Source organism: Magnolia sinica, chromosome 4 (assembly GCF_029962835.1).
Source record: "Magnolia sinica isolate HGM2019 chromosome 4, MsV1, whole genome shotgun sequence".
NCBI classification, from domain to species: Eukaryota; Viridiplantae; Streptophyta; class Magnoliopsida; order Magnoliales; family Magnoliaceae; genus Magnolia; species Magnolia sinica.
The window spans coordinates 35,127,203-35,155,197 of record NC_080576.1 but is presented as its reverse complement, the minus strand read 5'-3'; the positions used below and the strand labels follow the sequence as shown (position 1 = coordinate 35,155,197).

At 38.0% G+C, this 27,995-nt stretch overlaps 1 protein-coding gene across 2 annotated transcripts; it reads right to left on the bottom strand.

Annotated features, from left to right (window-relative positions):
- Nucleotides 1-61: 61 nt before the first annotated feature.
- Nucleotides 62-27,294, bottom strand: LOC131243001 (uncharacterized). Of its 2 annotated transcripts, none has more exons than XM_058242044.1 (8): nt 26,190-27,294; nt 23,391-23,490; nt 21,631-21,696; nt 4,146-4,278; nt 3,110-3,198; nt 2,154-2,215; nt 1,949-2,057; nt 62-421 (listed from the first exon to the last, which is right to left on the bottom strand). In XM_058242044.1, the coding sequence occupies exons 1-8, from the start codon at nt 26,483-26,485 to the stop codon at nt 365-367; spliced, it is 912 nt and encodes a 303-aa protein (XP_058098027.1). In that variant the 5' UTR covers nt 26,486-27,294; the 3' UTR covers nt 62-364. The 2 variants fall into 2 exon arrangements, with proteins under 2 accessions (XP_058098027.1, XP_058098028.1); XM_058242045.1 differs by having other exon boundaries at nt 4,146-4,263; nt 26,190-27,290.
- Between the last annotated feature and the right edge of the window lie 701 nt (nt 27,295-27,995).

The window sequence follows — 27,995 nt, the reverse complement described above, 5'->3', positions numbered from 1 at the left end:
ATTTGCAGGCCTAAAAGGATAGGGTAGCCAATTCGAAAATCAGTTGCAAACACCAATAAAAGATCCTTTCCAAGATTTGCTATCCCATTTGGTATGAAGGTGGATGAAATAAGGATCGTCAACTTACAAAACTGTCTGACCAGAAATTCTACTTGGGTGCCCAGGGCATGGGCAGGCTTTTATTGTTTAGTGCCTGCTTCAGTATCTGGCCTTCTTCAGGTTCCAAAAATGGGATCTTTACAACAAATTCCTCTGTGTAATGTTTGTACACAAGGAAGCTCTGGCGAACTCCACAGTTTTTTTATACAGATGAAAATTTTGTACTTGTACAGTGAGAAATGCCTCCTCATTTTTCTGGAACTTTTCAACACCTTGGCTCTTGCTTCAGATGAATGCCGCTGGGAGCAATAAACATCATTGTCTGCAGATACAACACAAGCAAAATAAACAATGCGTCTCAAGTGAACGATGCTGGTATTTTGTGCAGATCAATTCCATTCCCGTATCAAGGAGGATGTTGTATCTGTTCATTTCATGGGTCTGGAACCATGTTGTGGGGTTTTTTTTTTTTTAATTATTATTATTACAATTATTATTTCTTTGAAATGGATACTAGAGGTTTACTCAACAACTAAGGAGATACAAGCAAAACTTCAAAGGATTGATAACAGAGGCAATTCAAGCAACCCCTTCACCCCATACAAAGCTAAAATGATCCTTATGGAACAAAGAGCTATAGTTCATACACAACTGGACAAGGAGCAGCAAGTGACTTCCACAGGAATTCCACCTCAAAAACAGAGAGCTAGAATTCCTACTAATATCATCAATCTCCCTCCTATACATCATAGTGTCTCTCCAATTCCCTAAAATCTCCTTGGATGCATCTCCTTGGTTCTGGGACCAGTATCAGTGGTACAGTTCCCCTATTCCTAACTTTTCACATGCACAAGCGCACAAAGCACCCAAGGCAGGTGGTTGTGTCCCTGTACTTCTTTGCAATTATTCTTAAACGCTAATAACACCAGCGCCCATCACATGAGTCAATACAATATCCAGTTTATGCTCCTCCACTCAAATTGAACTTCTATCAAATGCACCCTTATTAAACGATGACCCCCTTCTCATAAACTAAAACAGTAGCTAAATTGCCAATCATCCTAAAGCCAACCAGCATAATCTGACAAATCAAATACCAAGTTCACTTTGTTTTGGGTACTCTAGTCATGCTGGTTTGTGTGTGTGCATGCACTTGAGGAAGTAAGCTATGTTGGAGGGCATTGGATATGGCACCACTTTTGACAGTCCCTGCCCATAAAAAGGTCGAGCAAAATGAGGCTCGGAAAAAATGACCCATCTAGACTGTAAATACTCTCCTCTGAATTAGGTACCCTTAAGTTTAAGAAGAGAGTGAGCTCCACCTGAATATGATTCTTATTATACGGTGAAAGCAATGGTCCCAAGTATATGACCAACATCGAATTTATCCACATAGTTCATGAAGTGGTTGCCATGGAAATTAAATCAAAAGATTCTTCCTGCCATAACTGAGTGGAATGACATGTTGGAAACCTTGTCCCCAACAGACAACTTTAACCTTTTGGTTTCCACAAATCCAAAGTTCATCACATTGAACAAAGATCTCCACTGTCCAAGTGCAGATGAGATTTTAGCAGTTGGTACGATTTCATTTGGGTAACTCAGGTGTGGTGAAAACTGCCTCAGGGCTTGTCTTTCTGTTACTATTACTTATATATTTTATCCAGTCATGATTCTTTGAAGCATTCTAGTTTTCCTTGAACGGAAAATTGGTTTGATAGGAAAGCAACAGTGGGGCCACATTCTCAAGTGAACTTGACCAATATGATTCCAACTGACATCAACCAAGCACACACGTACTCACCCAGATGCTTGCCAGCCAATAAGTGAAACAAATTAGGGAGCTCACCTGAGAAGTTAGTTGAGCTGTACTAGGGAGGAAGGTGTTAGCAAGCTCCTCATTAAGTGAAACTGGCAATGGAGGCATCTGGCTCATTATTCCAGGCATCTCTCTCATGCTGCACAAATTAAAGAAGCACAATTTTCATAACCACTGTCAGCAACAGTACAGGCAACAGGACTTGCTAATAAACCCAAACACATGAATCACATACTCATTCAGGATGGCTGTGATATTGTTCCTTGTACGACAGAAGAGATCAATGTTATCCCGAATCTGTGTAAAAATGAAAAAGCTTGAGTAATGCTCACAAAAGGAGCTTGCTATTTATGGAATGAAAGACACAGGAAGAAGAGGAGAGATGCCAGTAGAAACGCATGCAATTTTAGGGTCTGTTTAGACGCACTTCCTCAAAGAAAAAAAAAAGGTTTCCAAACCAAGCAGGATTGGTTTGTTCCAAGTCAGCTTTTAGCGCCTATTTCATCGAGAAGGATATGAGATGGGGGTTTGCAAAGTGCATCCAAACACATAACAACAACTGCCATTTGGATCAAAACAGCATTTTAGCCTCAAAGGCCCCCTTCTCGGGGTGTGTCCAAATGGGCCCTTATTTATCATATCATCATCGAGGTAGTTGAATTATGATGCAGTAATAGTTGTTACATAGGAATATGCTGATAAAATCTACAGCTGAAACTCAGAATGTGAGCTTGAAGCAAGAAGAGTAACAAAATGGTGGGTTGCATAGTTTCCTACACTCACGAGGATAAAAAGAAATATCAATGACTCATTTCCTTAGTAACTTCTGAGTTTAAGATATTTATAGTCCATGATTTATCAGACCAATTGCCCGTTTAATGCCAAACTGAACACAATGGAATGCCCACCAATCATGCATCTTGAGACCAAAAAGTGTATTTAATGCTCAAAGAAATTAGAGCAGAACAATCCAACAATTGTGGGCATAACTTTTCCAACAGTGGCGAGAATACGAAAAAGGCAAGTAAATAAACTGCATCCATTTCCTCGTTTTTGCAAGCATAGTAAATAAACTGCATCCATTTCCTCGTTTTTGCAATCAATGCTTGCATCAACGTATAAGCATTGATTGTTAAAATTATACAATGAACATCTCAATTAAGGAAAAAAAGAGAGTTCGGAGCTACTGACCTTAAATGTTGCAAGGTTGGCTGTAATCTGGCTAAAAAGTTGAGCATTTTCATCCAAAAGGTGTCTAGCTCTGCCATCCATTGCTGAGACTGACCGAAAAAATAGGTTTATCAACATTAAGCAGTAGACACGTGAAACCACAATAATAAGGATATATATCATTCTACATTATTTAAATTTATTCTATTTTAGAGAACCAGTAGGAAGCACCAAAAAGAAGTCATGAAATTCAGTAAATGTTGCATAGTTGCAATTAAATCAGTAAAAGGATGTGAAATTGGCAATCCTGACGATAGCCAAAATGTACTGATTGATGGGTGGAATCTAAAAGACGAACATAATATAACATTTTATTATCGGTATTTTCCCAAAAAAAAAAAAAAAGGGAATCAAGAATGTTATCATTTAATGCAAAACCCGCACACTAGGAGAAGCGATTTATAGAGAAATCTCCCGTGTGTCAGCCATGTGGTGTCGCAAATAGTGTTAGTGCTGAAAAATGACGTTTCCTTGTTAACCACCAAGTCCTTTTCAATGTGCAGTTGTCACTTAATATAATCTTAGTAAAATGCTGGATTATTGGTGTGCATCTGTGCATTTGTTTTTGCTCTATAGTTTATCCGATATGACAAGTGGATTCAGTATAAGGATTCATCGTGACTAAAATGTAAATCACATCTGATTGTGAAGTTCAAATAGAAAGGAAAAGCCAGATGCATAAACAAGCATTAATTGTAGTCAACATAACAAACATACTCTGTGGTAGATAATAACTCTGTTACTCGAAAAAAATGTACACAATAGCCAGTCAAGACAGATTGCGCAAGATGTAATGAGGATCCATTTACAACTTTTGCTAAACTATCAGAAATAACATTTTCCTGACAGACAACATGATTAAAATGAATCACATGCAAACCAGTGATCCATATGATGCATAAACATATCAGGTAGGAAAAGGATCAAAGGTAAACACTAGACTTGCATCATACTTGGTAAAAGAACATGCAAAAGCAAAGATACATGACCAACCAACCTTCATATGACAGGCGATCACTGTGCTTCGAATGATGCATCATAAAAGAATATGCAGCCATGTTTGGCAGTGGAGCCTGAGGCATACTTGACATTGATGAAGAATCCACCATCTTTTCCTGAAGAAGCATCAACTAATCACTCTAATTATTCAATTAACATTGAAACCTAAAGATGTTGGCTGAGTTAACTACAAGAGGAACTCCATCCATAAAGTTACAAGCTTACAATAAATATGTGCATAGATGTTTGATAATTGAGTGCTTCAAAACCATTTCTGGGAATGGCTGTTGGGTAAAAGTGAAAATTATAAGGAAATAAACCATAGCCAATCAGAACCTCAAGGAAAACACAATTTGATAAATAATGAATCATGCTAGTTCCCATGATTGCCATCCAGAAACTAAGCATTTTTATTTTTTTTTGAAAGATGAATATATTTTTATGGTTAGAAGGCCGAGAAGAGAAAAAGGAACAACAGAAACAAACGTAAAAAGAAAAACACAAACCATACAAAAAGGAGATCCACACGCTAGAGACACCCTGAACCCGGACCCTTACAACAATCAAGGAACCCACTACCTTATATACAGCACCACCCTACTAAAAACACCCTCAAAGGATGACTCTACACAAACTAAGAATTATCTCCTACAAATATGAAACAGATATGGCGTTGTTAGTGCAATGATTTGTGCATCTTGTTTGTCAATCACGTAAGCCATGTGTCATGTAGTCAGTTGAGTACTTGCAAGCTGAAGACCGAAGACATGAGGACATGAAGCATCAAGAAGCAAAGAACATGAATATGAGGTGCCTTGGTGACCCTAATCCTTAACCCAAAATAACCCTTAAACCTCTAGATGATCTTAACCTTATAGGTAAACCTTGTTGATTATCCCTTATTAGCCTTAGAAGCTTAATTGGAACATGATAAGGCTAAAAGAGGCGCGAAGCTGCTGTGAAATCGTATGCCCAAAACAACAATTTTCGAGTGGTCCTCGATCCAATCAAAGGTTCGCTCAATCCGATTGAAGAATGAGTCCAACAACCAAACAGATAAATTCCTAGATTTTCTCGATGGGATCGACGCATTGTTTAATCCCATTGAATGGCCTTAATATCCCATCGACGAAGTCGTTAACTAGCCATTTTATAGCCATTGGAACATGGTTTCTTATAAAAGGGCATTTGTATGGGTTTTTGGTGCAATAGAAGCTTAAGAGATTCCCCATTCACATCCCACATTCCAAGCCTCTAAATGCATGAGATGTAAGTCATTTTCCTTGTGATTCATCACTTTAAAGAGGATTCCAATGTCAATGAAAAAGATGAACTTAATCTCTACATTGTTCTAGAGATTAGACTTAAAACAATAGTTAAATCCTTATCTAAACCCTCTAGAACACACATCTAGGTGAATCCTTTCGGAGTACAACCTTCCATTAGTTGTAAGAGATTCACCCAACCTCCCATCACCTTGGTAATTGCAATGGAGCATCGCATGCAAGGTGTTTGATCTTGAAGTTGAAGCATTGGCAATACATTGACATCAAAAATCATGGGAGCTGATTGAACCACGAGAGAGCATCGATCAAGCAACTCGAGACAGCGCGTCAAAGAGGCTCAATTCGACAAGTGTCAATTAGTGAGTCCATACTCTATTTCCTTGTGTAAGTTTGAGGGTAAGAGTTTGTAACCCAAACTTGATAGGTTCTTGTATAAGACCTAGGCTCTTGTGTAAGGCCGAATTCATTGCACACGGGTGTATACGTGATAGTCTCCATAGGAGCCTTCGACAGGAGTAAACATAGGTCCTTCAACTAGGACCGAGGTTATTGGTTAGCTAATGAAAAACTAACTAAAGTCTCTTGCGGGAGCCTCCAGCATGAGTGTATGTTGGGTCCTTGTGTAGGGATGTAATGGTTAGAGGTGAACTTAATTTAAAACTTTCGATAGTGAATCCAGTACACTCAGAGAGGGTGCGTCCACCTGGAATAGATTAGGAAAACTGAACCACTATACATGCTTGTGTTTGGGATTGTTATTTAAGCACTTTTTTAATTATGCTTATGTGATTGATTAGAGAATTATATATATGCATGATTAGATGAATGCTATGAGTTGATAGTTAGCACATCTCACACACATACATACGCTATCGTCTATAGACTAGTTGCTTGATTGACATATTTATTATAGTTTATGTGATTGGACCCTCTATTGGCTTGGAAGCCTTAGATTTAATTGTCTTAGTTTAATTGATAAATTAGTATAAGTAGCCAATTGAGCATTTAATTGGCAAAATTTTAATTGGTCCTAATCACCCTCCCTCTAGGAGATAGCCTTCATTCCATATATATATTGTGTTTATTTATTTACATGCATGCACACCCACTTTTATTTATTTTTTAAACCAGTAGAACTATCTTTGGAAGAAATGAAATAAAAAGAAGCTGTTGGGCCAGCCTGTACAATTCTGGGTTTGGATTTTAAACACAAGTCCTATACGTGAGAGGTGATGATCACGAATACTTCACCCCCTTCTCATACATGGATCATTACAAAGGCCCGGCGCAACAAAAAGAAACCTTAGATTTCTTAAAAAATTCTCAACACATGAGGGATGATAGAGGAAGAAAAATAAAAGGAAAAAGGAATCATAGGATTGAAGGAAGAAAGATCGATTAGATCAGTAACAAGGATGCTCTGATACCATGTAGAATCATAATTAAAGCAAGAAAATGAGAGGATAAGAAAAGAGAGAAAAGAGAAGGTTGGGAGAAGAAAGGAAAACAAATTAGGGTTAAACATCCCCACTCTTCTCCTTCATATTAACACAACCAAAAAGTATATTAATAATAAAAACAAAAAAGTACAAAAGTACCCTCACTAATAATGTTCATATTCTAAACACGAACCAAACCAATGTCCTAATGTAATATAAATACTAAATATAAAAGTGAAAGGACCTAAGTGAGCCATGCAATGGGACAATCCACATCCACGCCCATTAGGTGAGTTGTACAGGTTTACAGCCTACGGCCCACATCCTTATGCATTAACAGTAAGTGACAGGGTTCCTCTTTTAGATATGTCAAGTCTAAAAAAAACCACAACTTGTCTATCACCATGTCATCCACAACTTCTAGCTTTTGATGCATCACCATGTTAGTTTCTTCTTCTTCTAAAAAGATCCTTCACTGCTCATCTTCTATTAGGATTGCCAAACCCCACACATCCCACAACACAACCTTCATTTTCTGTCCATCAAGCTTCCATTCCTTCTCTCTTTTGCCCATTCTCTTCTTCTCAATTGTCTTAGCTAATTTCATATTAAATTAATGTAGTGAGATTAACCAACTCCCTTTTGCCTTTTCCTCTAATGTTTTGACCCTAGCTACCTCCAATCCCTCTCATTCTTCCATAGTATTCAATATCTTCATTATCTCCACCTGTCCCACTTCAAAGGAGGGTGCCAGTTGACCACTAAGATCAACCAATCCTCCCCCATACTGACAAGCATTTCAATAAATATCCTCAATAACGTTCATATTCTTTCATCACCTTCATAGCCTTAAATCTTCTTAACAGTGTGCCCTTCTTTCCTAATAAATATCAAATTTCTTTCCTAGAACAAGGGGCCAAATGGTCAGGTCAGCAGACTACTTTCATCTTAAGACAAGAAGTTGAACCCTGGAAGGGATCCTCCTGGGAGGATGCAAAAGAAAAGATGGGTTCTAAATAGGGCTGAAAGTTTGGGTTGACCCTTACCCTACTGACCCAACCAAGTCTGGATTGGGTTGGATCGAGTTGCAAAGGTCATTGGGTTGGGTTATGGTTGGAAAACTCCAATCTGATGTGAAATCAGGTTAGGTTTGGGTTGAGAGAATTCATGTCGAGTCAAGTCAGATTAGGAATGATCACATGTACTTGGGTCAGGTCAGCAGGTCAGTTTAGGGTTGAGTATAGAGGAATTTGGGTTGGGCAACTCGAGTCAGAATTCAGGTTGGGCATCTCGGGTGGCAGGTTAGGTCCTCTAGAGGTCAGGTTGGGTTGCGGTTTGGATCCTCTTGAGGTCAGGACAAGCTCGGGTTGACCTTCAACCCAACCCACCTGAGTTGCACCCTAGTTCTAAATATTTAAACCTACCTCCCTGGATAGACTCAAGGAAAGATCAGCATTGTTGGCAGACACAAGATCGATCCACTCGATGTCTAGTCCTTAATCCTTCAAGCTCCTAATCCCCATTATCATATCTCTAAGGGCATCTGAAACTCTTGCTAGACCCACAACATCCAATGCCTTTTCGGTAGGGTGTCAGGGTCATTGCCTCACCAAATACCACGATGTGGAGACTTGATGCCAGGCCATGCCTCGGAGCAGGTTCACTACCAACTCAGCTCCCGAGTTGGGTGTCCCACAGATTTCGATTGCAATGCCTACCCATCCCTAGCTGCCTGAGATTTTGAACCCCCTTTTACCAAGCCCACAGATTTCGATTGCAATGCCTACCCATCCCTAGCTGCCTGAGATTTTGAACCCCCTTTTACCAAGCCTGGCCTCACCACTGATTATCTAAAACTGAAATATATGTCATTAAAATCACAAATACCAAAAATGCAACATATTAAACCAGTAACAACATGCTATTATAAGTAACTCCATGCATGTAATTGTTTTAAGGGAAGCACCCCTCAACCATAAAATATAACATGTGGTCCTATTGGCTATTATGGTCTTATTGTCCTAGATCTAGTCGTAAATGAGATCCCAACCTTCCTCTACCTTGAAATGAAGAAAATACAGAGAAAAAATGAAAAAAAATGAAAAAAAAAAAAATGGCCGATTATGGTCATCATCCATGTCACAACACATAGGGGCCATATCTGATGATAGAGGTGTGATCATATTCGAGGAGCCAATACACCCTCATGTCACCACTCAGTGCGAGGCGATATGAATCCAACACAGCTGTATCAGCCATATAGTATTTGATTTTAAAACATTGCCTTCCCACCTCTAGCTCCTTCCTGCATCTAACACGTCATCATAACAAGAGCCTAAGAAGAAAGAATTGAAGATCTTCACACCAATGCATTGAGGGGGCATTTGATGCATGGCATTAGATGGAATTAGGTGGGATAGAATTGCATTTGGTCCCATGCAAATTCCACCCAGCGTTTGGGGAGGACAGGAAGGTTTGGGTTTAGGTGGGATGGAATTGCATTTGGTCCCATGCGGGATTTCCATGGATTTTGAAATCCATTACACATGTGGGTCCCACATTGATGCATGTGTTTTATCTCTACCATCCATCCATATACGCCCTTTACACGTGACATTCTGGTTATATATGTGTACAAGTGACTAACATCTGTTGTGAATTTGGTTCGTTGATTACAATTCCATGGTCCACCAAACAGGGTTTTGCTTAATCCGGAATTTTTCCCATAGTAAGAATTTTATCCCAAACATGTGATTGGATGGCCAAAATACCATGGTATTTCCAGACATGCAATGATTGTGCAATAATGGTGTTAATCTCATCTAATACAATTCCATACCATTTAATCCCACGGACCAAATAGGTCTAATGCAAGGGCATTTTCACACTAGGCTCGAGTGGGATCGCCTGTGATATGCGGGGCACACTCGGGGTGAGCGGGGCCCATGGGGGAGGTCTCGTGTTCGAAACTCCTCACCGGGGGTGATTAATGTGCATTTCACACTAGGCTCGAGTGGGGTAGCTTGTGGGATGCGGGGACACACTCGGGGTGGGCGGCTCGTGTGAGGCTGTACCCATGTGATTCGGCCGAGGTCCTAACTCATGCGATGTGAGGCATGAGCTATGAGATAAAGAGATTAATTCGCCATAATCTAACAGTTCGAGCTTTTAGAGCAAGTGGCTAATTGTTCTGCATTAAGGTCCTAAGGAGAAAATCCTAAACAGTTATGCCAAACCTCTTTACCATAAGAACTTGCCTCTTCATTCCATTTGAACAACTAAGCACACTTCTAAATTTCCCCCACCCATTCCATAGGATTTTCTCTGCTTCTCCCTTTGGCACAACTAAAAGCAGAAACAAAATTGACCCCGGTCAATTGTCTTGATTCCAATTCCAACCGGAAGCATCATTCTCTAATGGGCATGTCCATTTGCCAAGCTCCTCCATGGATATCTTACTATGATTAGTCCTCCCCATCAGACATGCTTTCAATGGATTTTTCTTCTCCACACCCAAAGCATCCTTCACCAGCACTCCCGTTCTGCCTTCCAAGACCTCCCTCTAAGCCTTAGGATTCTAGTAATGCCTCATTGCATTACAAACATCCTTAAATGAAAACATGATTCTCACCCTCGGTTACATGAACCTTCCACCCTAGTGCCATTTATGCTTCAAACCACACTTAAGACTTGCACGCCCACTTTCTAGCTAGTTATACAGTCAACATTTTGGGGTAGACACTTCCTAGCTCTCACACCCAAATATATTGCTACTTCCCTCACACTTTGTGCAACAATATTCTCCCCTTTAGGTACCGACATCCCTTCCATCTGATTTTCATTGAGGAACAACTTTTCACATCTCCTGATTCTCCATCACCCTCTTTGCTTCCCTTGGTTCTCCAACTCTTTCGCTCTCACTTTTTTTCTTGAAGTTTTCCATATTTGCAATGTTTATTGTACGCATGCCCCTCCTAACCATCTCCCATTTAAGATCTCAATTGCCTTTTGCACTTCATCTCTATACCTGAACCAAAACAAATGTGAGCCTTTTTTGGGCCCTATTTCTCTATGACAAGGAATAATTATCTCTGTCAGCTTCCCCAACCTCTCAAATACCTAACCCCTTTTTGTTAAGTGAATAGCCCATTCCCCATACCAAGGGGACCACTCCCTCTATCTAAATGCCTTAACCTCACCTGCTGCTACCCACTCTTATCTTCGTCCATTCTCTTGACCTTCAGAGAGCTCAAAAACGATTTTCCTACAAGCCCAACCAAACTTTGGAGAGTTCAAAGTCTTTCTAGTGAGCTTAGAGTCTATCTAGCAAGCTCAGTATCCAAAAATCATTTTCTTGGCATAGATATCTGTCCATAGTAAGACCTCAAAACCAATCAAAGCAACATGTTGGCTCCACAAGGTTAAATTGTATTAGAAATAGTTTCTTAATCTTCTTTCATTCATTGATTGCAGTATCGGTAGAATCGGCTGACATATCGCATGTGGGAGATTGAAATATCGATAGTAACGGCCGACATATCGCATGTGGATAATTGCCATATGGATAGTATCGATCGATACTATCGGTATCACATATGACTAAATATGAAACCGAGATTAAGTTCACTTTCTTCCCTGTATGGTACAATATTTCCCAAAATACCACAATGTATCAACAATATATTGATACATTGCCATATTTGGAAATATCACCATTATAAACTCCTTTGTATTGTCAATACCACAGACACATATCAATGATACTAAAGTGCATCAACCCCTTTCAAAAAAAAAAAAATATTTTGAAAATTTTGCCAAAAAAAAAAAACCCAAAATATCTCATTTTTGTAAGGAAAAAATTGTTTTGGCTACCTTTCTATGTGATTTGGATCACTCCTTTTCAATTGTTTGGAGAGAAAAGGAGATTTGAGTGTAGGAAATCGATATCGAAGAGCATGCAATACTAGAAATGAAATCGGTAAGGTTTTTTTTTTTTCAAATTTGAATAGTTTTTTCTTATTTAAATCACTTGGGATCAGTGGAATGAAGTTCATAATGAATGATTTTACATGTTTTGCATGCTCAATCAAGGATTTTGAACTCAATTTTCAAAATTGGGGGAAATTGGAAAATTTTCAAAATTTTCCTCATTTTTAACTTTCAATCATTATGTGCTATAGAGGTCGTTACAAGGCCCTAAAGGGTGTTACCTAAAGGTAACATTGGCAACCGTTACACATTACAAGGTCATAACAACTGTTATGGGAAAAACAACCCATAACCGCCATTAATGGCCCATTACGTCCCCTATAAAGGCCATAACAACCCCATAATGGTATGTTACAGGGTAGGTACAGGGTTTCTTTTCAACATTACGAGACAAATACAAGCTTTTTGGGTTTTTCTTTTTCAATAAAAAGGAGACTGTAATGACTATTACGGGGGCCATAACACCCATTACAACCCATATTGTAAAGGTAATAGTGGTGTAGCTGTTCTGGCCACCATTACCATTATCAAATACATTGCTTCCAATTAGAATGTGGAAAAATCACATTATAGTGCTTGGAGGCTAATCTACATATTAACAAAACTTTTTTGGGATTAAAAAAATATTTTTTTTTAAATTAAAAAATATCAAAAATCAATTAAACAATATTTTTTAAAAAAAAAAGAAAAAGAAATAGATTGAATGGATGTCATATAGCCTAAAATTTATGTATTTATGAGTGTTGGCTGGTCTTAACATTGACCACACTTATTTTTTTTTTTTTAATTACAAAATATAATTTAAAAATATATTTTTTTAATAAATGTAGCATACATTGTAGGACAAATTTAGCTCAAGTATTTAGTACATTAAATGTGCTAATAAGTGATATGAATTATAGAGATATTAATGATTTTTATTTATCATTTTAATTTAATTTTAAAATATTAAAAATTGTGAAAATATTTGAGATGATACTATTTGTTGTTTCTGACATTCTTTTCTTTTCTTTTCTTTTCTTTTTTTCCTTTTTTTTTCTTTTTGAATATATCGGTTGTGGTTTCATACATGTCTTCTATGATGTATAAATTATATATGAACTCATTTTAAATATAATTGCATCACTTCAGTCAAACAGCGCATAGTTTAGATCCCTATACAAAAGAAACTTATCATGTGTATTTGTTTTTTGTGATCAATTGATTTCTAAGTGTGTAATGTCTTTTTAACATCCCCTAAAGTTTCACTGAAAAGTTCAACCTAATTTCCAATGTTTCCCAAAAACGGCCCGATGTATGCGATATTTCCCATGTGATACTTGACATGTTTCTGTATCCCAAAGTTGTGATACATGCATTGATAATGATACTGAAACACTGCTTCCACCAAATGGAAATTACCTACAAGCAAGGAATGCAAAAACGGTTACGTATCGGCTGTAACATTACACGTTACGGGGTTGTAACGGTGCACCCTACTTTTTTTGATATGTAACGGCCGTTACGGCCCCATAACGGTAAAAAAATGGCTAGTTTTTTTAGTCTTTTTAAGCTCCAATTTTTCACATTTTTTGATACTTCTCTCTTCCAAATTCTTCCTAAAGTATTCTATTACAAATTTCAACCACTCTTATAGCTTGAAATAGACGATCAAAACAAGTAATTTTAAGGGTTTTATTGATTCGAAGCTCCGTGGGCCATTTTTCGAAAAATTTTCAAAAATAGGTATTTATACATTTTTTTTCAAAGCATTTCTGTTTTAATGGTTGAATATGATGTGTAAATCATAGTATAACATATTAATGTGAATTTAACAAATTATATTATTGACTTCTTTTTTTTTAAGACTATTTTAGGCCGATTTTTTAAAAAATGCGAAAAATCATTTTTTTTTTCAATGTATTTCTGTTTTAATGGTTGAATATAATGTATTTACTATAGTAAAACATATTAATGTGCACTTAACAGATTATGTTATTGATTTTATATATTTTTTTATTTTTTTATTTTCGAACTATTTTCGGCCGATTTTTAAAAAATTACGAAAAATCATTTTTTTTCAATGTATTTCTATTTTAATCATTTAATATGATGTGGTAATCATAGTAGAATAGATTAATGTGCATTTAACAGATTATGTTATTAATTTTATTTTTTTTATTTTCGGACTATTTTCGGCCAATTTTTTTTTTTTTAAATTACGAAAAATCATTTTTTTCAATGTATTTTTGTTTTAATGGTTTAATATAATGTGTTAATCATAGTAGAACATATTAATGTGCATTTAACAGATTATGTTATTGATTTTATATTTTTAAATTTTTTTTTAAAATTTCAAACTATTTTTGGCCAATTTTTTAAAATTTACGAAAAATCTTTTTTTTTCAATGTATTTCTATTTTAATGGTTTAATATGATGTGTTAATCATAGTAGAACATATTAATGTACATTTAACAGATTATGTTATAGATTTTATATATATATATATTTTCGGACTATTTTCAACCGATTTTTAAAAAATTATGAAAAATCATTTTTTTTCGATGTAATTTCTATTTTAATGGTTGAATATGATGTGTTAATCATAGTAGAACATATTAATATACATTTAATAGATTATGTTATTGATTTTATATATTTTTTTGATTTTGATTTTTTTATTTTTGGACTATTTTCAGCCAGTTTTAAAAAATTACGAAAAATCATTTTTTTCAATGTATTTATGTTTTAAAGGTTAAATATGATGTGTTAATCATAATAGAACATATTAATGAGCATTTAACAGATTATGCTATTGATTTAATATTTCTTGTAATTTTTTTAATTTTTGGATTAGTGATTTTATGTTTATATTTTCTTATTTTGGACAGGTTTTGGAGCTCCTTAGGATTTAGAACATAATTTTTTCTTTATTGATTAAATTTAGAAGTTTAAATTTTATTTTATTAATCTATTTATATTAAGTTTCGAGATTTAAATTAATTAATTCATTGTCTAATAAAAACTGTATTTAAATTTTAAACTTAGAAAATGTCTAAGTTTGGCCAACAAAGAAGTGAGGATATTGGATGACAACATTGTCAAAGGGTAGGTAGTACTAGGCACCAATGAAGTACTACTTTTATGACAAACTAATAACTGGTGAAATTACACGACTCAAACAACATTTGGTCCATCGAAAAGGTCAAGTTGCAGGATGTACTAGAGTATCAAAATCAAAAGAGATAATGACCTTAATGCAAGCCAGTTTGGATGATTCGAAGGGTAAACGTGCTGCTGGGCAGAAGAAAAAAGATGGGATTTTGAAGGCGGCTCGACAAGAGGTGTTTGGTCCTGAATATATGAGCGTTCGTGATGAAGATATCATTGATTCTGACGAAGATTCAGATCGGGAAGAGAGCGCTTGCATTTAGCTTGTAAAGATGAAAAACGTCGGCGCATGTTTCGCGCGATGGGGTCTATGCATGATACCGGGGGGGGGGGGGGGCTAATGGGAGTGCGACTGCATCTACAAGTGGGGGTGGGGGTAGGTTTGGTGGATTACGACGTATGTTTGACAGCTGACGGGAGGCATCTTCACGTGATGCCCCTATACATTTGGATGAAGAAGTAAATGAGCCCAGGAGACCATCTATTGATCCAATCTTGTTTAGGAAATAATCAACTAAACAAAAGAAGATAAAACAAATGTGGAGTAGAACTTCCGTTGAGAAGCTAGGTAGGGCAATAACAAAGTTATTTATACATGCCATCATACCTCCTAATGCGACCAATTCTCCATATTGGCAGGTAGTAATTGATGCAGCAACAGAAGCAGGTAAAGGAATTAAAGCTCCCATGGCTAGAGAGATTAAGGGGAAATGGACGGATGTAGAGTATGCGGATGTGAAAGCATACTTGGGTACCTTTAAACCCATATGACAGGTCAGAGAATGCACGATCATGTGCGATGGTTGGACTAGCCTAACCAGACACAGCATGATCAACTTCATGGTGTACTGCCACTTGGGAACTGTGTATCATATTGAATGCCTCGACCGAAACAAAAAATTCTAATTATATTTTTGGCTTAATGGATAAAGTAGTGGATGAGATTTGAGTGGAGAATGTGGTGCAAATTGTGACAGATAATGAAGCATCATATAAGCTTGCAGGGCATAAGTTGATGAATAAGAGACTACATATTTTTTGGTCACTACGTGTTGCCTATTGTATTGATCTTATATTGGAAGATATTAGAAGAAGTGTTACGGAAATGGTAGAAAAGGCAAGAGAAGTGACGACGTTTATTTACAACCATAATCAAGCAGTTGCAATAATGAGTAAGTTCACGAATGGACAAGAGTTGTTGAGGCCAACGGCGACTAGATTCGCAACAAACTTTATAGCATTGGAGAGTTTACACCAGCATAGGGGAGAGTTGAGTGAGATGTTTGCTTCTCAAGATTAGTTCAACACGAAACATGGGAAGAAGACATCAGGAACACCGGTTGAAGTTGTAAACACCATACGAGACAACAAATATTGGAAGAAAGTCAAGAGCATCCTAAAGACGATGGAGCCACTAATGAGGGTACTCCATCTTTTTGAAACCGAAGAAGCACCTACCATGGGCTTCCTCTACGATGCCATGGATGAGGCGAAATTTGCAATTCAACGTGATTGTACAAGCTGGGAGTCTTATTGGAAGATGATCGAGAAGAGATGGACAACACAACTCCATCACGATCTTTATACAACAGGTTACTACAGAAATCCTAGGTACAAATATGCCCAATCATTTGTTGCGGATAATGAAGTTCGTGTCGGGCTAAAGAATGTGATAAAGAGATTAGAGCCTAATTTAGATATGCAAATAAAGACGTTGAATGAATTAGATACATTTGGAAATCGCTTGGGTAGCTTTAGAGATGCTCTTGCACAGAATGCGGTATCTGGGTTGCAACCGGCCGAATGGTGGATGAATTTCGGATAGAGTACGAAGGCTCTCCCTAAAATTGTTATAAAAGTTTTGAATCAAACAATATCTTCTAACTGCGAAAGGAATTGGAATTGTTTTACACTTATTCATTCAAAGAATAGGAATAAATTGCAGACTAGGACGTTGAATAGACTTGTCTTAATGCACTACAACATGAGGCTAAGAATGCAATGACATCATAGGAGCATTACAAGCATCGGTGACCATGACATGGACTACTGTCCAATAAACTTGGACAATATTTATGATGAGGACGACCCGCTTCTACCTTGGCTGGAAACAAGGGAAAAGAAGATTGAAGCGGATGGTGAAGAATTGGAAATTGATGACCCAATAATACGCACAACGCAACAAGAGAGTCGTGTAGCTGTGTTGGACCGAAAAAGAGGGGCAGATTTCATACAAAATCCAGCTAAAGTTTAACGGAAGAGTATAAGCAGTAGCAACCCAATCGAGTCGGATGATGGTGATGACGCCCCAGGTGTTGGCACTTCTGCTGGTGCTCAGCACACCATATAGTCGTCTACAGATCATGAGGCCAATGAACATCGACAAGGTAGTAAATGAGGTAGGACTTATGAGTGTACTGAGTCACGATACAACCAACAGGAGAAGGGTAGGTCTAGTGGTGCACCGGGTCCGAGAGATTCGGAATATCAACAAGCCCATGGTCCTGAGCATTATGATAGATATTCTTATGGCGAATTGATTATGGTTATACTGAGCCTGTTCCATCACATTCATATTAGAGTAGTCCCCCCGATCTATATCCATATGATTATAGATATCCAGATCCAAATCCAAGTTACTCATCACAGACAAACTCTCAATCTCAAGATTCTCAACAGCTTGAGTACAAGCACCAGTACGACTATTCGATGGGTACTGTTGGATATCCTTATGCGGGGAGTCATTGCCTAGTCAGGATCAGTCATCCTCTGGTTTCGTTGACCTGGTCTTTCCTTCAAGCACTGTATATTATGGATATGCAGCACCTCCACCTATTGGACAGCCACAACCTGATGATTACGATGACGATGACGATGATATAAAGCAATCACAACAAAGCTGATTTTCATTTTGGTGGTGAGTGGTGGTGACTTGTGAATTTTATTAAGGTAAGTATTGATATATACTCATTAGTCCACTACCCACACATTCACCAAGTAAGCACAAACTTGACACTGCTGAACTTGTACTTAAAATAACTCCCCTGACAACCAATCAAGTAATCCTTAATCAAGTTGCAGGGGAGTATATCACACACTCCTATTTTTTTTTTAATATATATTCTTGACTTGAGGATGACAGGACAACAATCACAGGATAGGAGGGGAAGTATATAACATGTTGAAGACTTTAAAATAGAACATTGTAATTTATGCAAGTCTGGACTCTAGAGACCTCCTCACTCCTTAGGTATGTTAATAAATAATAACTTAATATAGAATAATTTATGAAAAATAATTGCAACCACCTACACATGTAAGATACCTTGATATTACATTCATTCTAATATATCTATCATTGATACAATGATATTAGATAGTTAGAAATTAAATATATGAGTTTTGCAGTCAATTCCAGGTTGTCAGGTTCATAAATTCATCAGACAGTCCGATACAACTTCTCAGTAAAGAGTGGACCGTTACACCATCATAAACATGTTCAAAATTATAAATGGATGCATATTTGGAATATTTAGAATATTCTAGATTTAATGGATATTTTTCCAGAATTTTTTGACCAAAAAAAATGACCGTTATGGCCCTGTATCGGCCAATACGGGGTGTATCCGTATTGGTAACGGTGGGGACCATTACGCCCACCGTTACCGCAACGGAACACCTTACCTACAAGGAGGTGTTTATCATGTTAAGGAATGAATCTACATCATGCTTTACAATCTAGTATGAGTGTAATTTCTACATCATTATTTGATGAATACCTAATGCAGGGGCATTTTCACATTGGGCTTGAGTGTGGTGGCTTGTGGGATGCAGGGGCACACTTGGGGTGGGTGGCTCATGTGAGACGGTACCCAGTGTTCGAGTTGTCGGTATCGCTACAAGTTTCATTGGCCGGAGATAAAGATATAATATTGTTATTGCCAATAATATCGCTGATAACCGGAAATGCAGGGAAAAAGGGGGAAACATGGAGAAATGGTGGAATTTTTCAATGAAACTTCATGACATGCCTAAATACACATATTTACATATTTAAGAATGAAAAAAATGCAAAAATAATACATTAAATAAGAAGTTTCCATTTAATGGGGGCCAAAAGGCATACGTTGTCATAAGAAATCACTCAAATATTAACCAAAATGAGTTTATATAATACAAATGCAAGCTTATAACAATTAAGACATGCAAAAATAAATGAATAAAAAAAAATACACATTTCTGGCCATATTTCATTCCCACATAGAATGACGAGGTGGCTTGTAATCATTATCCAGATCTCATGGCAGTTGAGAGTAGTACTGTTGCCCAACATGTTGGGCCCACCATGAATGTGCGTGGGTTATCCACGCCTTCCATCCATTTTTTAGCTCATTTTAATGGTTGTTTCGAAATTTGAAGCAGGTCTAAAGCTCAAGTGGACCACACTACATCAAACAATGGTAATAATGATTTCCACAGTTGAAACCTTGGTAGGGCCTACAGTGATGTTTATTTGTCATCCAACCCGTTCATAAGATCACAAAGACATGGATGAAGGAAAAACACAAATAACAGATTGATCCAGAATTTCTTTGGCCTCATGAAATTTTAGATAGTATAATTTCAATTCACACTGTTTCCCATGGTGAGGTCCACTTGAGATTTGGATATACTTAGTTTTTGGGCTAAAGCCCTCAAATTATCTGTTAAAATGGATGGACGGAGTGGATAAAATATGTAAATCACGGTGGACCCCACATAATTTACTCAATACGTGACACATATGTACCCACCCGAGTCCGTAGGGACAGCGGATTAGCTATGATAGGTTGAGCAACGAGACTTGCCACTGAAGTGATGTCAAGCGGTTATGTGGCCCAACCATGGTTTATGTTTCGTATCCACACCGTCCAAACATTTGAAGATATCAATTTAGTGTATGAGACAAAGAATGAGTCAGATCCAAATCTCTAATGAACCACACCACATGAAAACAATAATGATTGGATAACCACCGTTAAAATCCTCTTAAGGCCCACTGTACTATTTATTTGATATCCAATCCGTATGATTAGGTCATACAGACCTAGATGAAAGGGAAAATCAAATATTAGCTTGATCCAATACTTTTATAGGCCCCAAAAAGTTTTTAATGGTCTACGTTCATTCAACATTGTTTCTTGTAATGTGGTCCAGTTAAGATTGGGATATACCTCATTTTTTGTCTCATACTCTAAAATGGTCTCAAAAAATAGATGGATGGTGAGGATATAACACATATATCATGGTGGGGCCTACAGAATGTTATGGTGGCCCAACGAATTGTTTAACGGTGAAAATCATTATCTCCACTGCTATTTGTGGTGTGGTCCAGATGATCTTTGGATATGATTCATTTTCTAGATAATGCTCTAAAATAATCTCAAAAATAGATGAACGGTGTAGATATAATAAATACATCACTGTGGGGCCCATGTAACTTTAATCTCCTTTAAACCGTTCGTACTACTCAGAGCTCGAGGAGCGTCAGTGCTCGTCTGTGCACGACACGTACCTACAACAACTATATAGCTACTGTGTGATACACCAGCCAATCCACTTCCCTTTTTTGATAAACCGGCAACGACAATGGCGATTTCGATGATTTTTCCATTAAAACTCTCAAAAATCTCTCCCCAAATTCAGATTTTTTTTCAAATCCCAAATCAAATCCCCGTAAGCCTAGGTAGAAATCTAGTTTTCTTTCAAAGCTATTCTATTAGAAGGAAAAAGGGGGTTTTAGGTTTTTCGTTCTTGTGAAAGATCTGGCGCTGTTGATCGCGATTAGCCAACCAAATCCAGCCGAATGCCACTCCTTGAGGTAGATCTTGAGTAAAAAGGTAAGAGAGCTTCTTCTTCTTCTTCTTCTTCTTCTTCTTTTTTCTAGATATTTTTTTTTCTAAAAAAGAGGGCCGTCACCTAATGTCGCCGAAAACACGGCATTTGTTTTGCCTATTTTATCAAAATCTATAGGGTAGTTGGCTGATTTGGCCAGTGATCCGAAAATCTCGCCGATAATATCGAAAATATCGGCGACATCCAGAAGAGAAATGAAATATTGGGTTTTCGGTATCGTAGGTCTGGCGACGCCGATAATATCGGTGATATTATCGATTTCTCGCCGATAACTCAAACACTGGCGGTACCCATGTGATGTAGTGCCCACGAGGGGGGGTTCGACCAAGGTCCTAACCCATGGGATGTGAGACCTGGGCTATGAGATAAAGGGATTGATTCGTTATGCTCTAACAGTTCGAGCTTTTAAAGCAAGTGGTTAGTTGTCCTACATCAAATTGGTATAGAACGGGAGGTCTCGTGTTCAAGACTCCTCATCAGGAGTGATTTGATTAGTTATCCTGCATTAGTTTGACTTCAAGCAAGAAAGTTATAATGTTTTCCAAAGTTAGGTAGCGATGATAAGGCAGGTGCCAATTCATTTGAAACTCACGTTACTTCTCTAAAACCATGCATAGCTTAGCATTCTTAATGATGCATAAGATGAATATATCCCAGGCAACAAGAAGATAAATCATCATTAATATGAAAAATGAGTCGATGAAGATCACTTAAATGAGTTACCTTTCTGTCTCTCATCTTCTTTCCTGTGTAATATTCTCCTGACTTGCGCCGTTTCCCGTTGTCCCTCTGTAAACAGTTTATATAATCAATCAAGTATTCCTTTATGATGGATAAGAATCAACCAGATATTATAATTTAGATAGTATTTGAGTTCAATAGAGCATGCAATTATGGTACCAGCTCCATCCATGGAAATATACAACAACTCAACCAACAGTAAAGAATCTGAACCAATTTTAACAAGTACATACTCCATCAACTGCTCAATTTCCCTATTCATATCCCAAGTTATTATTGGAGGTACAAAGTCATAAGCGCATGAGATAATTAAAATTGACACCCTACATACAAGGGAGATGGGGGTAGGGGAGTTTAATACAAGCCTGACACTTGTCGCTCCTGACAGCCAGCTATGCTAAACTTACCATCGAGAGTTTTCCTTTTCAAAAGAGACCAACTTTATTTCATAACAAGACACAGTGCAATTAAGCGAGGTTCAGAATTTGCACAAAACATAAGGAACAGCTACTCCAGCTAATCCATCAGCAGTGTTATTCACCTCCTATGGGGGTGTTTGGCGCATGGTATTGGGAAGGATTAGGTGGGATGGGATTAAAAAAACGTAATTATTACATATGGCGGGATTGTCCCTTGTTGCATTGGGATAAGCTTAATTTCATGCTATGTTTGTAATACGGTGGTACATTGAATGGATATACCTACCATCATTTGAAATTATTAAGAATAATACATTTGTGTTATATTCAAATCGTTCATCTGTTTTGTAACCTCATTTTATGGCATGGGCCTAAAAATGAGGCAGATCCAAGACTTATGTGGCCCCAAAGAAGTTTTCAACGATAGGTATTCAACCCAGCTACTTTCTATGGTGGAGTCCACTTGAGCTTTAGATCTACCTGATTTTTTGGCCCATGCTCTAAAATGATCTCGAAAAATGGATGGATGATGTGGATATAGCCCACACATCATGGTGGGACAGACACAACTTGCTAACATTGAGTGGAATTGGCATGGGACCCAATGCAATTCCATCTAATCTAATTCCACGCTTTTCTATTCCCCAACATTGAGTGGAATTGGCACGGGACCAAATGCAATTCCATCCCACCTAATCCCATATAATACCATGCGCCAAACGCCCCCTAAAGAACACACCTGAAGTCCATCTCCAACAAGGTGCCCATGCTTTCATATTGAAATTGTATTGGTCAGTCACATGACTCACACTGGTTCATGGGACTCATGTCACTCTTTCAACCTAAGGTTGGGCCTCCAGAAATTGATGCAAGCAGATCCATAGTCCCACGTGTGGATCAACTTGATCCCATGTGTGGGGCTACATGCTAACACGTGAAGTCCACATGGGGTCCATGTGATGGAAGGAGATGTATTAGTTATTACTTTATGCATACTGATTTAAAATAAAACGGAAATGTCAAGATTACCCTCACTTAGAACCATTAGGGAAGTGTAGTTATTTCTATATTACTAGGGTTGTAGTCCTCGTGTCAAGCTTGGGCATGTGATTCTCTTATGATGACAATTTAAGAAAATTTCGAGAAGAAGCTTTTATTGAGAGCTTTGTGCTTTGTGTGTCGCAATCTATTTTTCCTTGTCGATCTAATGACTCTCTCTCTCTCAATACTGTCTATGTGATGCCAGAGTTTAATGAAATGAAAATGACTTATCTGACAAACTTGAAGAATAAATGCATCAATGAAATTAAAGTAAAAACTCACTGTCATCCACCGACACCTCAAAGCAACATCTCGTACAGTCTTATCGCGCAATGTGGCTGCAATTTTGATGTACCTCATGATACTTGGTTCATCAGCGTATCTGAAATATAATATATAGCAAATCAATAAGCCCAACATGACTCGAAAAGTGGAATGGGGAAACAATATCCGTAAGAAATCAAAAGGTGCAGAACATTGTACACAAGAAATTAGTGAGTGAGAAAACTCATGCAGCCTACTTATCAATACATAACCTCAAAAGATAGAAAGGGAAGGGTTAAAACAGTAGTTGATATGATGGACATTCATATCAGCTTAAGCATGCAGTGGGCATACAATTATGTTCTTGTAGAGAATGCTAGATGACATGTCCAAAGAAGTATCATCCCCACTGTACATGTGTGAACGTGCATGGTGATTGAGACAATTGATCTAGTTACCCCACCACACTAATGAGCTATAGGACAAAAATTCATGGTGATTGAACAACTCTAACCATCCGATCATTATGTGTTTTGCCTGTTGAATATGGACCATTATCCTTTCTTCCAATAAATTGCCCCTTTTTTGGGCAGGCCACACCATAGTCCATGTCACCTTGACTGCTCATCGATGTGATGGCCAACCAAATTAATGCTTATGATCACCATACACAATTCCACATTTATGATCATGCACAATTCATGGAACTCCACTGTGCATATGGACAACTGAATAAGCAAGCATTGGATGATAAGAGAAAAGACAAGTGCATGTTGGCAATGAATCATCCAGGTTATGCTGTCTTGGAATGGCCATTCAATTTGCAGTTTGTCAAACACCCAGTAAGGGTTAGTAGAAAAGGACTGTGCACATGTGCCAGCTTATGATGGATGGTGGCACAAGCAGGGAGCTTGAAGATAATGGTGGCACGCATGGCACGTGTGGTGAGATTCACAATGGATCGTCACACATGTGGTACATTTTGACATTTGGCACATATGACGAATGTGCACGGAATATTTTGTTCCTGTGTGCAACGAACTAGGAATAAGCTTTCCTAATATTAACTCCACTTTTTTAAAGAGGCATACCATCCTCTTTTTCTTTCCCACCTTTTGGGGACAGATTATCCATATTTTTCTCGGTTCCCATGTATAAATGAGTTAGACAAACCATAGACAGCTTGTTCACCCTGAACAGCCTGTGCCGAGCACAACTTTTCTTGCATCCAAACGGCCCCTTAGTCTTGACCCTGGGCAAATGTATAGTTTGCTAACGTGCAAAATTTCGTAGTTCATATGTAGGGCCCATTAGTCCAGCTATCAAGACTAAAAATCAGATGGGAACAACTATGCATTGGGAATTCCCCAAAATCTCCACCTAACTCTTCAATTTTTGGTCTATTTCAATTGGATGTGGCCAATTCCTATACTGTTTTCTAAATCATCTCTTTGTAGGCCACCGTCCTGAGGGAAAGGATCTTCCAATCTGGTATGTTTACGGTAGCCACATCCACAATAGCACCCTCAGATGTTCTGAACCTTAGCAAACTATGCATTTGACCAGGCACCAGATAATTCCTCCCCACAGGCAGCCAAGCAACTGAAAGGGAAAATTTTGCAACATTCAGAACTAAATCCAAGAGAAGACACGACAGCATATTGGGAGCAGAGTGAACTCTACAAGTAGTTCCAGCAACTGTTGCCACCATTAAAATGTCAACCAAACAGGCTGGGTGCCCATTTAAGACTGGTCAACTTCAAATGGTAGACTGGTTGCCCTATCTATATATTGCCACCACTGTTTCTTTCTCTTTTTTTGACAGTTTACTGCCGCCACCCAATCTGAAGCATAAAGAATGAATTTTGGAAAAATGCCTATATTTGATCAAAAAAATTTTGCATAAAAATGCCCTGATAAACTAGAAGCAATCTCTTCTGGACAAAAGTGACAGAGAAAAGCAACTGAGTATCACATCACTGACTAACCCATTCACCTTTATTCAAGCATTTTTCCCTACCCTAACTACTAAAGAGCTAATCATGTCCAACTCCATCACTTCATCTTTATGAGAATTCACCATAAGAAAATACAGTACACCTTCCAACCATATCTGATGGAATGAATTATCACAACATTTTTTTGGAATGAGAATGAAGATTCTACATAGGTCAATCAGTAGTTTCCGTAATTCTTTAAACACAACAAGAGAAACAACAAAAAATTCCAAGGGAAAGATACCATCAAAGCAAAAAAAAAAAAAAAGGCAAGGCTATAGAAGAATTTTTTTTCTTGCCTTTTTTTTTTTTGGTGAACAAGAGGCTAGAACAAATAAATAGCAAAAGCAATGAGTTAAGAACAAGAGGCTAGAACAAATAAATAACAAAAGCAATGAGTTAAGCCAAACTATAAATTGCTTGACTGAACTAAACAGCTCTTTTTGTTGTTCGTCCAGCTATAACACAGGCAGGTGACTTTTCTGCATCCAGTCCATCCACTTGGTGGGACCCTATCATGAATAAGCCATGCCCCAAAATCTCTCCCATCAGAAAATACTAACCATTTCATTCTCACTGAATATGGGTCTTTAGCTAAACTGTCCATCTGCATATCAATAATTATTAGACCAAACAATTAAAGATCGCCTGATGGACAGCGGATGAGACATTCAGGCATGTTCCATCCATAATGGGTCTGCCAGATGAATGGCCTGAATTGCCAAAAGGTTACCTCCACCTGTGTAGTCACCAGGCTGAACAAACGACGCCATTTTTTTGGGTTGAACATCATAAATACCTCGTAAAATAAGCTACCTACTTGACAAGTCCTTCCTCCAATATGGACTGTTCTTCAGTGGACCAATCTGCAGCCAGCCCAGTATCATGCTTCAGCCCCGGCCCCGTATCAACAAGATGGCCACCTGTGGAAGTCCCACCAGAATTCCCAGCTGGGACCATTCCAGACATGCTGTTCATCCCGCTGGAACTCCCCATAGGAAGCATCATCCCTGCCGAGCTGTTTATTGCCCCAGACTGGAACATCATCACGTGATGATTAAACGGGGAATCCGGAACCGCCCCATGGTGAAAACCTGTGTTGGAATTCATTTCCATTTCTTCCTCACTTCCTAATTCATCATAATTCACCCAAATTCCACAGCCAAAAACCAGCTCAAGAAATGCCTGAAATTACCAAAACTGCCATTGCCACTGTCCTCACTTAAATCACCCTTACTCAAATATCACCACCAGAACCCTCCACACACATCAAGGGTTCAAACTCCAAACCCACGCCCCCAATCACGCTAATTCAAACCAGCGACTTTGTAGAACCCTTACTCCAGCTCCAAACTCCATTTTCAGACGGAAATTACACTCCAACCCCATCAAAACACCATTAAAAAAAATAAAATTACAACACAAGCCACCCCTCACGTTAAAAACCCTAATCCAGACCCAAAACCCTCGATTCCGACCTCAAACGACTCCAAAGAAAGCAAGCTCAAATCCCGAGAAATGTGCTGAGAACCAAATCAAAACGGGAGACGAGAAAAAAACCGTAGATGGACAGAGAATGAGAGAGAGAGATATCCGTACCAATGACTGCAGCTTTTCTTCGGAAATGGAAACCCTAATAGGTTCGTTTTCTGCTCTCTCTCTCTCTCTGCACTGCTCTTACCTTTTTTTTATTTCAAAGCGCCAATGAGAAAACAGAGATGGGAATTGGGAAAAAGGCTTTCCTTCTCTTTAATAATGCAGAGAGAGAGAGAGTACAGATCTTGGAATTCAGAAAGAGTGCAACTATCGAGGAGCATTTAATACCAATTATTGCCTGTGATTTTTATTTTTTCTGTTCTTTTCCTCTTTTTTGCATTTTTTTCTCTTTTAAAAAAAAATAAATAAATAAATAATTCTTTCTTTTCTTTTCTGTTGGCTTTCTTTGTTTTGTTTCGGTTCGCTTTCTTCCTGCAACCGGAAAGGAGAGGCTACAGAGAGGGGTGCTGCGCATCTACTGCTTCAACCAGTGAAATAAAATGCCCACGCGTTTCCAAGGAATTACAGATCCACCCCCAACTTTAAGGAGTTCTTATCGTACAATGCTCAGGCAGACAGACTGGACCGTGCAAATTTTTTCAGAATTAAAAAATATATATGTACCCAATTAATATTAAATTTACATTATGTAGGAAAAGATTTTCAAAAGACTACCTTATTGATTCAAATTCTATCATCGCAGGACCTTCTCTGGCCTCTGCATGACGCGGATCTCCTGCAATAGCCATCGCAAAAGCTCTGGAAACCTAGATGGGGCCCAACATGATGTTTGTGAGGCATCCACCGCGTCCATCCGTTTGGTTAGCTCATTTTAGGAGTTGAGCCCGAGACTTAAGTGGCCGCACTAAAGGAAAAGGTGGGTCGACAGTGATATTTACATGCCGTAAGTATTATCCTGATTCAAAACTTCTTTGGCTCCACTAATATTTTAAACGTGGACGTTTAATCCTCACATTTTTGGCCCACTTAAGTATTAAATTTGGCTCATTTTTAGCCATATATCTTAAAATGAGCTGACAAAACATATAAATGAAGGTGTATTTCTCACAAACATCACAGAGGCTTTGGC